This window comes from Elephas maximus, chromosome 3 (assembly GCF_024166365.1).
Source record: "Elephas maximus indicus isolate mEleMax1 chromosome 3, mEleMax1 primary haplotype, whole genome shotgun sequence".
NCBI classification, from domain to species: Eukaryota; Metazoa; Chordata; class Mammalia; order Proboscidea; family Elephantidae; genus Elephas; species Elephas maximus.
The window spans coordinates 73443508-73457262 of NC_064821.1; the positions used below are offsets into that span (position 1 = coordinate 73443508).

General features: G+C 38.3%; 1 protein-coding gene across 3 annotated transcripts in view; it reads left to right on the forward strand.

Moving 5' to 3' along the window:
- ZBTB8A (zinc finger and BTB domain containing 8A) overlaps positions 1-4761 on the forward strand; it is a 65064-nt gene extending 60303 nt beyond the window's left edge. For all 3 annotated transcript variants that reach the window (XM_049878634.1, XM_049878636.1, XM_049878635.1), the window contains one exon: positions 697-4761. In XM_049878634.1, coding sequence (XP_049734591.1) covers positions 697-1026 — 330 coding nt within the window. In that variant the 3' untranslated portion in view covers positions 1027-4761. The remainder of the gene's footprint in view (positions 1-696) is intronic.
- Positions 4762-13755: the final 8994 nt, after the last annotated feature.

Consider the following 13755-nt stretch of genomic DNA (forward strand, 5'->3'; position numbering starts at 1 on the left):
TCGGAAAATTTCAGGGAATGGTTTATGAGGTAGTGACTTTGGAATTCTTCTACTGCTCGTCTTACAGCAAGAATTTTTTTTTCCAAAATCTGTGTTCTATATCTGGCACTTCTATTCCATTTATAAGAGCTCCTTTTTAATTTTAAAGGACAATGGAAAAACCTAAAGGGTCACTTAAGGTGATTTCTTCATTCATTGCTTTATACTAATTTCTTCAACAAATATGTATTGAGCACCAACTGTGTGTAAGAACCTGTTCTAAGTGCTAGGTATACAGCAGTGAGCAAAATTTCTGCCTTCATGAAGCTAGATTTTTTTTTTCAATTAAAAACAACTTTTTCTTACTACAAAAGCAATATATGTACATTGCAAAAAGTAAGAAAACAGATCAAAGTAGAAACAATAAAAATGATACATTTTTACCAACCAGATAGTACTATTCTTAACACTGTCATATATTCTTCTAGAACTTCTTCTATGCATATATGAAAGCTGATGTTTAATATTTCTGTGATGTCAGCTCATCACCAAAACCCCGGATCTTTTTTAATAACAAGATACTCATTTAAGTTTAATACCTAGCCTTGAACATTTTAATACCTTGAACACTTTAAGTTTATGAACTGGTACCTAAAATATCCAGGTGTCCTGCTTTTGAAAAACCATTTTTTTATACCTATTGAAATCTCTACACAGATTCACCAGGCATGCAAACTAATCTGCAGAAAATGCAAACGCCATGTGACTGATCTGACGGGGCAAGTGGTACAGGAAGGAACCAGGCGCTACAGACTCTGTAACGAGTGCCTTGCCGAAGTTGGGATAGACAGCCTCCCCATCGATTTGGAAGAACAACGTCTTATGTCCCCCTCGGAAGGAGATAAGGATTCCAGATGGCACTTGAGTGAAGATGAGAATAGATCCTATGTGGAGATTGTAGAGGATGGTTCTGCTGATCTGGTCATACAGCAGGTCGATGATAGTGACGAAGAAGAAGAAAAGGAAATAAAGCCCAACATTAGGTAGCTGTAACGTGAACCAACAGAGCTGGCGTGTCTGTGATTTACACTGACTTCCTGTATCTCTCTCTTTACACGGGCAGAGTCTGGTTAACCAGCTTATATTGACAAAAGAAATGACCTGACATAACTTGCATGCTTTTCCGAACAGGCCATTGTGTCCAGTCTGAACTTTGTTGCCCTACAATATGTTGCTGCACTGGAAAGAAAGACCTAGCTTGAGTTGGCATGATGGATGAACAATTAATCCTTTTACTTTATTACAGAGGTACTTTTTTTTCTCCTAATAGTGGAAGATGTACTTACCAAATTTTTTTCAAAGAAAATATTTTAAGTAAATTGACCACAACCAAACTTCATGTAAGACAAGTTCAAGGTGCTTCAAAAATACATTAACTAAACCAATATCGAATTTTTATAGGGAACCAGGTAATAGCACATTTAAGGGTCTAGCACCCCACCTGACTGAACTAAGAAATCTTTGTGTTAATTTCAGATCTGAAACAACCTATTCCAGTATCTTAAGTGTTTTAGAAGTATGGCTGAAAACTAATAGAAAATATTTAAAATCATTCATATTTGAAAAGTTTTTCATTAATTTAAAAATTATATCGTCAGTACTGTTAAAACAAAAAATCTAAAGTGGGACTGACCCAAGATTGTGTACAGGGTTCACTTTCTTAAAGGAGGAAGCTAATGCTGCCTGAAAGTCAAGGTAATATGTGAAAGACCTGTCAAAATAGCTCTCTTCTTCTCCTAAAGGAAGAAAGGAAAAAGAAAAAAAAAAAAAAAACAGGAGGCTCTTAAGAATAATTTCTAACATTTATGTAGTGCTATATTATTTATAAAGTGCTCTCACACACATTATCTCACTTAATCAGCAAGGTAGATATTATCTCTGGTTTACAAATGAAGAAATTCAGGTCAGAAAGTTGAGCGGTGGGACGGTGATTAGACAGGCTGTGGTTTTAAACACAGGCTCCTTTCAGCTCTCCCCACACGGCTCCTGAAATAGCTGAGAATTAAAGTCAAGCCTCACCGACCTACAGTAATTATAAAAGTAAGCCAATCAGAATTAGAAGGCTTGAAAGAAGAGGAATTTACTCATCTTAAAAATATATATATATCTTAGAGTTATTCAAATAGTGCTCAGTGATGTCCCTACAGAACCTATTGACATGTTTTTATGTCGTTATTTATATGTAAATTTAAAATACTATAAAACTGCTTGAACAAGTTACCCTATTACATACTTTAAGCATTTTTGCTTATCTTGTTTATATAATATTTCAAAACAAACTTTCCTCCTAGGGTACGAAGTTAAGTTTAAACCCCTCCCCTGTATGAATTACCAAACATTCCAAAGTTACACCTAAATTGCAAAAACATGAGTGTTGCGCTAAAGATAAGGCCTAAGTACCAGAACTAAAGAAAAGAACTTTATAAAGGTCACTGCAGGTTATCACAGTGAAGCTTCATATATATTTTCATTTTGATAGCGGCTCCATGTGTTATACTGTATTTTTAAATGCCATGATCTATCTCAAGATGGTACTTTTTAATGTTATTTTGTCTTATTTTTTAAAGTGATTGTCCTTGATACCAACTTGTGGGTTAAAATGGTTAGTTTCAGAGAAATTTTTTATAAATGGATGAATAACCAATTTGTTTTATGGTACATAATGCGGAGACTTTAAGATTCCCCTGAAGGCAAATTGTTTCTAGACCTGATGGTATAGGTTGAGTTCATTGTTCTTCCACCATGACCACTCCTGAATCAGGAGTCTTAACATTTAAGCTGTATCCAGATGAGGGAAGGAACCAGAGTGATGCTATACCTTTCAAAATTGTAACCTGATTTTTAGCAATGGGCCCAGTAGGAAAAATGGCCGATGTGAGCTTTATTCATAGAAATAAAGGAGTGCTTGCATGTGTATACTCTAACACACTTTAGTCTATGATCTAAATGTTCTTCTATGCTATTATCTTCTGCATGCAAACTTTACATACATGAGCATGAATGTCAGCAAAGCCCATTGAACACAGCACTTGTAGAATAACTGCCTTTCAGAAATAATGCTTTCCCATAATTGATTATAATAAGCACCAAGCAATCCCCACAAAACAGCTATCAATTCCACCAAACTAGTCAGCACATCTGTTCTATCATTTTAGTATCATAAAAGGGAGACATTTATGACATGTTTGTACATTGTAAATAATAACTCCAGGCATCATATCATATCTATGTAAGACTTTAAGAGACCAATTCTTTTCTAGAGTGAAACTATTAATGGTTTCTGAAGAAATGTAATTGTTTAGCTTTTAAACGTGTCAAAATATTACATAGGGGTATAATCTGTTTAAATAAGCTTTATTTATGCCAGGGATTTTTTTTTTTTTAATCAGAAAAGTAATGAATGGGAGTCGATTAGACCAGAGTTCGCTGACAGGAATGCCTATCCAACTCTATTGTCCTCAAGTATGTCTGGTTGATGGGCTAAAGTTTTGCATAAATGAAATACCACTGCAGCCATGTCTGGTATCTGGAGGAAGCAGGATCAGTGGTTTAAAATAATTTTACCTTTCCTTCAAATGAATTGCTTCACAGAGAAGTTCAATATTTAAGTGATAAACTTTTATTACCAGAGCTGCTTTGGTTAAAACCTTTTCATCTCCCACCCCATGAACCTTCCCCGAGACACCTCTACAGAGCTCAGGAGCACAGCTTTCAAAACCACTGAACTAGAAATTTCTTGAAATCCCTTTGAACATTACTATCTCTGTCCTTGTAAGCAGGCAACCATGGGATCTCTTTTAGACTAGCAGATTAATCCTTACCACACTATAGTCCTTCTAAATGTGGTTGTCGGGTCTTAAGACTTTTCAAGAACAAAATTTTCAATATTATGTTTTCGAGTGATGGAATGAAAACAAACATGGTTACCACCTTCATGTGGCCCAGTCACTGTTTAATGGATGAAAAAGTTTGATGTTTCAGTTATATATGAGTTCAGTACTCAGTTCATTAAAGTTGTTTTGCCAAGTCGTGGTAAGATATACTGAAATTTCCTCTCCTATTGTTTTTTGAATTTTTTTTAGCCTTAAAATTAATAATATGGAAAATCACTAAAAACAGCACAGCATGAGATGGTGTTATGTTTAACTAGGAAGGGTAATAACAATAGATGCAGGAGAACCTAAACAGAAAGTTCGAGGTTATTTTATATGAGAACGGATCAGTGTTACTATTTATCATTTACAGTGAAACCTGTGAGAGCTAGAACTCCACGGGACTGCCTTGTTTTTCCAAATCTCACGAGTTTTCCACCTTTGACAGGGTACAGTCTTACCACTTTTCTATTGCTTTCTATTCTATTGGAAAAAAGAGTTTTCCTTCTTCGACAGTTTTCTGCCTTACGCAGGTCCCCACTTTCACAGGCTTTACTGTATATAGCATTTTATATTTGCAAAATGTTTAATTTTTGTCACTTATTCTTTGCATATCTGTGAAAGTTCAAAAATTGAGGCACCTAACAGTAAGATAACCCATTGAAACAATGGCAAAAATAGGACTTAGACGATTAGATTTTCTGAATCCTAGAATACCTGCTGAACTCGCTGAGGTATATTGTGTATCACTCTATTTTATGAGATGACTTTATACAAATAACAGTAAATTGTTTTAAAGCTGACCTCATTGTGTGTGGATAAATCCTGTACAAAATAAATATTATGTAATGTAATGAATACAACTAGCTACAAGAGTGTTAATCATAAAATTCAGGTTATCACAGAAATGGCACTTTTTAAAAATTTTTTATTGTGCTTTAAGTGAAAGTTTATAAATCAAGTCAGTCTCTTATACAAAAGTTTATATACACCTTGCTATATACTCCCAACTGCTCTCGCTCTAATGAGACAGCACACTCCTTCCCTCCACTCTATATTTACGTGTCCATTCGGCAAGCTTCTGACCCTCTCTGCTCTCTTAATCTTCCCTCCAGACAGGAGATGCCAACATAGTCTCATGTGTCTACTTGATCCAAGAAGCTCATTCTTCACCAGTATCATTTTCTATCCCGTAGTCCAGTCCAATCCCTGTCTGAAGACTTGGCTTTGGGAATGGTTCCTGTCTTGGGCTAACAGAAGGTCTGGGGACCATGACCTCCGGGGTCCATCTAGTCTCAGTCAGACCATTAGGTCTGGTCTCTTTATAAGAATTTGGGGTCTGCATCCCACTGCTCTCCTGCTCCCTCAGGGGCTCTCTATTGCACTCCCTGTCAGGGCAGTCATCGGTTGTAGCCAGGCACCATCTAGTTCTTCTGGTCTCAGGCTGATGCAGTCTCTGGTGGCCCTTTCTGTCTCTTGGTCTCACAATTACCTTGTGTCTTTGGTGTTCTTCATTCTCCTTTGCCCCAGGTGGGTTGAGACTCATTGATGCATCTTAGATGGCAGCTTGCTAGCGTTTAAGATGCCAGAGAAATGGCACTATTTTGCCAGTTGCTTTGTGTATTGTGAAGTATAATATTTTGTTTTGATACAGGTGATTCTCAACTATTCATGCTAATAGAGCCATGAATACCAAACCAAACCAAACCAAACCCAGTGCCGTCGAGTCGTTTCTGACTCATAGCAACCCTATAGGACAGAGTAGAACTGCCCCATAGAGTTTCCAAGAAGCGTCTGGTGGATTCGAACTGCCAACCCTTTGATTAGCAGCCGTAGCACTTATCTACTACGCCACCAAGGTTTCCAAGAGCCATGAATAGGCCAGAAAAATGAACCTTCTCCCTACAGATCTTTTATTAATGCCAACAAAAAGTAGAATATTTAAGTATGATGTTAATAAACAATAAAGCACACATAGCAAGAGATACCAAGGAGCTCAAGTTTTTAAAGGCAAAATATTTTGAAATGTACCTACCTAAATCAACTTGACTGCAGCTGGTTTGGGTTTTATTTGTACTTATTTAAATAGCATGATAAACACTTCTTCCCATCCCTTTTTGATTTTTTTACACTGGCAAAAGCTATGTGCCCGTGGATACTTTATCACCTTTAGATGATAGGAAACCAGTGACCATAGTAATGACAGTCACCTCTTCATCTTTTGGCTTGATTTGATCATTCGAAAACAGCTTGGAAAGGACATCTAAGGATATATTATACTTTATCTGCATTCTTTCAGATTTTTATATGCCATCTGTAATTCCATATATAGTTTCTTAATTTTTATCATTGAGATATCTTCTAATTCCTTGTTATTACCTAATTTAAAAAGAAAAAGAGTTGACATTGAGTCAATTCCAACTCAAGGTGACCTCATGTGTTTCAGATTAGGTTTTCAATGGCTATAATCCTTTGGAAGGAGCGTTGGTGGTGCAGGGGTTAAGTGCTTGCCTGCTAACAGAAAGGTCAGTGGTTCAAATGTGCCAGCCTCTCTGTGGGAGAAAGATGTGGCAGTCTGCTTCCATAAAGGTTTACAGCCTTGGAAACCCTATGAGACAGCTCTGTTCTGTCCTGTGATGTCGCCATGAGTCGGCATTGACTCGACGGCAACAGGTTTGGGGGTTATTTTGGTCATCTTTTGGAAGGAGGTCACCAGGCCTTTCTTCTGAGGTACCTCTGGGTAGATTTGAATCATCACCCTTTGGGTTAGTAGCTGAGTGCTTGACTGTTTGTGCCTACTTAATTCCTTAACTAAAAATTAACTTACTTTTATTCAAACCGTAAGGGAAAGAATTAGAACATTTTTGCCTAGGCCAGTGATTCTCAACCCTGGCTATGCATTAGAAGCACTTGGGGAGCTTTTAAAAATACAGATGCTTAGCAAAATCAGAATCTGGGGGCTTGGCCCTGGGTGTTTTGTTTGTTTGTTTGCTTAAGTTTCCTGGTGTTTCCTATGTGCAAAATAGGTCCCCCATTCAAGGTTTCCCTCTGCCCTTCCCATCGAGATGCTAGAGGTTGGCAGTAGGACCACTGGACTTTTTAGTCCACTGGTTCTCAATCCTAAAATTAAGGAAACTGTAAAACAGTCCAGGAATATATTAATGTTTTTGAAATTTCAAGATACAATGTGCCCATTATCTAGTTAGTTTAAAAAAAAGTCAAACCTGTTGTCGTGAGGTCGATGCAGACTCACGGTGACCTCAGGGATCAGAGCAGAACTGTGTCTCACAGGGCTTTCAACGACTCATCTTAGGAAGCAGGTCTCCAGGGTTTTCTTCTGAGGAGCCACTGAATGGATTCGAACGGATTAGAACTGCCAGCCTTTCAGTTAGTAGCCAAGTACAAACCATTGATGCCACCCAGAGAACTAGGAACAAATAATAGGGGTGCTCTAAAACACTAGGTAGGCTTAATCCATTTTTACTTCAGGACATACTTGGCATTTTATGTCCTGGTGGTGAAGTGGCTAAAGCATTTGACTGCTAACTGGAAGTTCAGTGGTTTGAAACCAGCAACGGCTTCGGCTCCGTGGGAGAAAGATGTGGCAGTATGCTTCCATAAAGATTCACAGCCTTGGAAACCCTATGGGGTCTCTATGAGTCAGAATCAACTCAACAGCGGTAGGTCTGGGGTGTTTTTCCTTTTTATTCCATTCTGGGAATTTACACAGTACTTCAGACTGATAAAAGAATTCTATTATAAATTGTTGTTGTTAGGTGCCATGGAGTTGGTTCCAATTCATAGTGACACTGTGTACAGCAGAATGAAGCACTGCCCGGTCCTGTGCTATCCTCACAATCACTGCTATGTTTGAGCCCGTTGTTGCAGCCACTGTGTCAGTCCATCTCGTTGAGGGTTTTCCTCTTTTTCACTCATGCTCTACTTTACCAAGCATGATATCCTTCTCCAGGGACTGGTCCCTCCTGATAACATGTCCAAAGTACGTGAGACAAAATCTGGCCATCCTCCCTTCTGAGGAGCATTCTGGCTGTACTTCTTCTAAGACAGATTCGTTCATTCTTCTGGCATTCCATGGTATATTCAATATTCTTCACGAGCACCATAGTTCAAATGCATCAGTTCTTCTTTGGTTTTCCTTATTAATTGTCCAGCTTTCACATGCATATGAGGTCACTGAAAATACCATGGCTTGGGTCAGGTGCACCTTCGTCCTTAAAGTGACATTTCTTGCTTTTGAACGCTCTAAAGATGTCTTTTGCAGCAGATTTGCCCAATGCAATACATTGTTTGATTTCTTGACTGCTGCTTCCATGGGCATTATTGTGGATCGAAGTAAAATGAAATCCTTGACAACTTCAATATTTTCTGCATTTATCATGATGTTGCTTATCGGTCCAGTTGTAAGGATTTTTGTTTTCTTTATGTTGGGGTGTAATCTGTACTGAAGGCTGTAGTCTTTAATCTTCATCAGTAAGTGCTTCAAGTCCTCTTTGCTTTCAGCAAGCAAGGTTGTGTCATCTGCATAACCCAGGTTGTTCATGAGTCTTCCTCCAATCCTGATGTCCCAGTTCTTCATACAGTCCAGCTTCTTGGGTTATTTGCTTGGGTTATCTGATTGAATAAGTATGGTGAAAGGATACAACCCTGATGCACACCTTTCCTGATTTTAAACCCCAGGCAGTATCCCCTTGTTCTGTGTGAATGACTGACTCTCAGTCTGTGTGCAAGTTTTTCAAGAGCACAATTAAGTGTTCTGGAATTCCCATTCTTTGCTATGGCATCCATAATTTGTTATGATCCATACAGTCAAATGCTTTTACATAGTCAATAAAACACAGTAAACATCTTGCCGGTATTCTCTGCTTTCAGCCAGTGTCCATCTGGCATCAGCAATGATATCCCTCGTTGCACAACCTCTTCTGAATCTCGCTTGAATTCCTGGCAGTTCCCTGTCAATGTATTGCTGCAACTGTTTCTGAATTATCTTCAACAAAATTTTACTTGTGTGTGATATTGATGATACTGTTCGATAACTTCTGCATTCTGTTGGATCACCTTTCTTTGGAATGGGCACAAATATGGATGTCTTCTAGTCAGTTGGCCAGGTAGGGGTCTTCCAAATTTCTTGGCATAGACAAGTGAGCACTCCAGCATTGCATCACTTGTTGAAATATCTTTATTGGTATTCTGTCAATTCCCAGAACCTTGTTTTTCACCAGTGCCTTAAGAACAGCTTGGACTTCTTCGTTCAGTACCATTGATTCTTGATCATTTGCTACTTCCTGAAATGGTTGAATGTTGACCAGTTCTTTTTGGTACAGTGACTCTGTGTATTCCTTCCGTCTGCTTTTGCTGCTTCCTGTGTTTTTCAATACTTTGCCCATAGAATTCTTCAGTATTGCAACTCGAGGCTTGAATTTTTTCTTCATTTCTTTCAGCTTGAAAAATGCTCAGGGTGTTCTTCCCTTTTGGTTTTTTAACTCCAGGTCTTTGCACATTGCATTATAGTACTTAATCTTCTCAAGCCGTCCTTTGAAATCTTCTGTTCATCTCTTTTCACTTCATCATTTCTTCCGTTCGCCTTAGCTACTTGACATCCAAGAGCAAGTCTCAGAGTCTCTTCTGACATCTATTTTGGCCTTTCCTGTCTTTAACGACCTCTTGCTTTCTTCAAGAATGATATCCTTGATGTCATCCCACAACTTGTCTGGTCTTCAGTCCTCAGTGTTGAGTGCCTCAAATCTATTCTTGAGTTGGTCTGTAAATTCAGGTGGGATATACTCAAGGTGGTACTTTGGCTTTTGTGGACTTATTATAATTTTCTTTGGCTTCAACTTGAACTTTCATATGAGCAATCGATAGTCTGTTCTGCAGTTAGCTCCCTTGTTCTGACTAATGATATTGAGCTTCTCCATGTATTTTCACAGATGTAGTTGATTTGATTCCTGTGTATTCCATCTGGTGAAGTCCATGTGTGTCGTCGCCGTTTATGTTGTTAGAAAAGGTATTTCCAGTGAATCAGTCATTGGTCTTGCAAAATTCTATCATGTGATCTCTGGTGGTGTTTCTGTCACCAAAGCCATATTTTCCAACTACTGATGCTGCTTCTTTGTTTCCAATTTACATTCTATTCAACAGTAATAATCAATGCATCTTGATTGCATGTTTGATCAATTTCAGACTGCAGAAATTGGTAAAAATCTTCAGTTTCTTCATCTTTTGCATTAGTGGTTGGTGTGTAAATTTGAATAATAGTCATATTAACTGGTCTTCCTTGTAGGCATATGGATATTATTCTATCACTGACAGCGTCGTACTTCAGGATAGATCTTGAAACGTCCTCTTTGACAATGACCGCGACGCCGTTCCTCTTCAGTTTGTCATTCCTGGCATAGTAGACCATATCATTGTCTGATTCGAAATGGCCAATAATAGTCCATTTCAGCTCACTAATGCCTAGGATATCTATCTTCAAGGGTTCCATTTCATTTTTGACTTTTTACAATTTCCCTGGATTCATACTTCCTATATTCCATGTTTCGATTATTAATGGATGTCTGCAGCTATTTCTTCTCATTTTGAGTTGTGCCACATCAGCAAATATAAGTTCCGAAAGCTTGACTCCATCCACGTTATTAAGGCCAGCTACTTTGAGGAGGCAGCTCTTCCCCAGTCGTATTTTGAATACCTTCCTCCGTGAAGGGCTCATCTTCCAGCACTATGTCTGACAATGTTCCACTATTATTCATAAGGTTTTCACTGACCAGTTTTTTTAGCAGTAGATTGCCAGGTCCTTCTTCCTAGTCTGTCTTATTCTGGAAGCCCTGCTGAAACCTGTCCACCATGGTTGATCCTGCTGTTATTTGAAATACCAGTGGCATAGCTTCCAGCATCACAGCAACGCACAAGCCACCACAGAGCAACAAACTGACAGACATGTAGTGACTATGAAGAGTATGTGACTAAAATACTATATCCTGAAATTCTGCAGGTTTTAATATTTTCTGTCTTTGAAACCAAGGCCCCATCTCAAATTACTATACAAACATCTGTTGGTCATGTCAGTCTATTTATTAAACAAGATTAAAGGAAATTAATCTGATATGAATATGTTCAAATATAAATGTGTATGTATGTCCATATGTGTACACACACAAATACATATACACGTGTACATGTATGTGCCATTTAATCTCAGCAGAGGAGCATTTCCTTAGCTTTCTTTTGATCATATGCTATTCATGTCACCAACTGTTTCTCCCATGGACACTGTCATCTTAGGATATCGATATATGAAATAAAGAGTAACTAATTTAATCTCTTAAATAAATGATTCCCTCTCTAACAGACTAACTTGCCCAAGACATTGATTAAGCAAAAATAGTTCAGTAATAGAACTTATGCCTCCCAGATGCTTACTCCAGATTTTAGCTAAATTCCCTCTATAAAATGAGGCAAATTTGTAGTAAATGATTACTCAGACATGTAGCTTAAATTACTTGGAAAGAAGAAAAATTTCAACTTAAAATCATTAAAACAATTCAATTACATTAACTGATAGTTAAACACAGCAACCTGATAATGTGTTTTGGACAAGCAAAATAGGTAAAAATTTGGGAAGTTGAGAAAAACTATACACAAAAGATTCAACAGGGGAAAAAAATTAATTTTGTTTCTAACCTGTGCAACAGAAAACAGTGAACTAGGATGGTTTTTAAAGATTATATAAGCATATATTAAGCTGGTAAAAATGATTTTATTATTATAGGCTCCAGAATCCTGAATATTAAAAAGATTTTTATGTTGTTTTTTTTAAAAAAAAAAAGCTGTGTTTGCCTGGAGTAACAGGAAGGAGAGTCAGGAATAGGAGGAGGATATGGAATGTGTGGCTAATTGCCTCCATGAATAACTGCCTCCTTTGCCATGAGATCAGAACTGGATGGTGCCCGGCTACCATTACTGAACATCTTGATCAAAGATTCTATAGAAGAATCCTGATCAGAAGGGAAAAAATGCAGAACAGAATGTCAAATTCTTATGGACTCCAGACTTTCTGGAGCCCTGGAGGTTGGATGAACTCCTGGAACTATGGCCCTGAGGTAATCTTTAAACCAAAAATACCCCCTGAAGTCTTCCTAAAACCAATTAATAGTTTAGCTTAACTACAATATCTGCCTTGAGCATTATGCTGTTTTAAGATCTATTTTTATGGGATCAAATTGACAAGAGCAACTAGAAAGATTAGATAGGAACCTTGGGGACAGTGAGTATATATTAATGGAGGAGGACTAACTCAGAAAAGGACTGTGAGAATGGTTGCGCAACTCAGAGAATGTAATCTGTGTCACTGAATTGTACACGTAGTAACTGTTGAATTGGTATTTGAGTGTTTTTTTTTTAAAGAGGCCCAGAACATTCCCCAAGCACTGGGAAACTCAATTGCTACAGATTAGAATCCCATCAATGAATCAAATTAAACCATTTTTCATTCAAGTTAAACTAATACTGTTACTGTATGTCACTGAGTCGAATTCTACTCGTAGTGACCCTATATGACAGAGTAGAACTGCCCCATAGGGTTTCCTAGGCTCCAGTCTTAACGGGAGGAGATCACTGGGTCTTTTCTCCCTTGGAGCCAGTGGTGAGTTCAAATCTCTGAGCTTTTCGATAGCAGCCGAGTGCTTACCCATTGCACCACCAGGGTTCCTTAAACTAATACTAGAGAAGAACTCAATACTAAGATTTGTTAAAGAAGCCTTCAGACAAATTTGGAAACAAAAGTAAATTTCTTCTTTGTTTCAAGTATCACCATTTAAAAAAAAAAAAACACTGAAAATAAAGCACAACTTTTCAATAAAGTAGCATTGTCATTCCCACTTTTAAAGTTGTATTTGCAATCCATACATGACAAATATATCCCTTCAGCAGTCTGTATACACAGACACTCCCCTACTTAGTCTCCTACAAAATAAGTTCTTCCAGTGATGGAAATGGCATTTTCTTGCATAATTCAAAAAGGTTAAATAGTGAAATACATACTGTGTCTTTTGTTATGTGTTTGAATTGACAAAACTTCTTTTGCCTGGAGGAAAAAAAAAATCCACAAGGAACACAGCAGTGGAAAGCAATGCCTGTAAGCGTTAGCCCTGGATGCTCCAATGTTTTGGATCCATGTTAAACAAAAGTCTAGTTTTTTTCCCCTGTACCCAGCGACGGTATTTATTTACGCTCAGGTGGGAGACCAGCGTGGCTTATTTCAGGGAAGACTGCACCAGTGAGTGGGATTAATGGGTTGGAATCTTCTCCTTCCCTGTGGCTTTTCCTTTTCAGTCCCATTTTCTACCACAACTACTTTTTCTGGAAAGTCATTCACACAGTCCTGCCCCTACAGGACCTTTAGCGTCCTAAACCCCTGGCCTATCAGAAAAAAAAAGTTGCCATTGAGTCCATTCCAACTTAATGGCGACCCCAGGTGTGTCAGAGTAGAACTGTGCGCCACAAGGTTTTCAGCGGCTGGTTTTTCAGAAGTAGATCACCAGGCCTTTCTTCTGAGTGCTTCTAACCTTTCTGTTCGCAGCCTATGGAGTTAAGAGTTTGCCCCACCCCCAGCTCCAGCCTACCTGACAACCCTAAATCTAGATCCTGAGCTAAGGGGTGGGAAAGAACAGAAAATTTTATCTCATGTGTCATCACCATCATCACCCATTACTGTTGAGTCGGTTCCAACTCGTAGCAACCCTAGAGGACAGAGTAAGAACTCTGCCCCATAGGGTTTCCAAGGAGTGCCTGGTGGATTTGAACTGCTGACCTTTTGGTTAGCAGC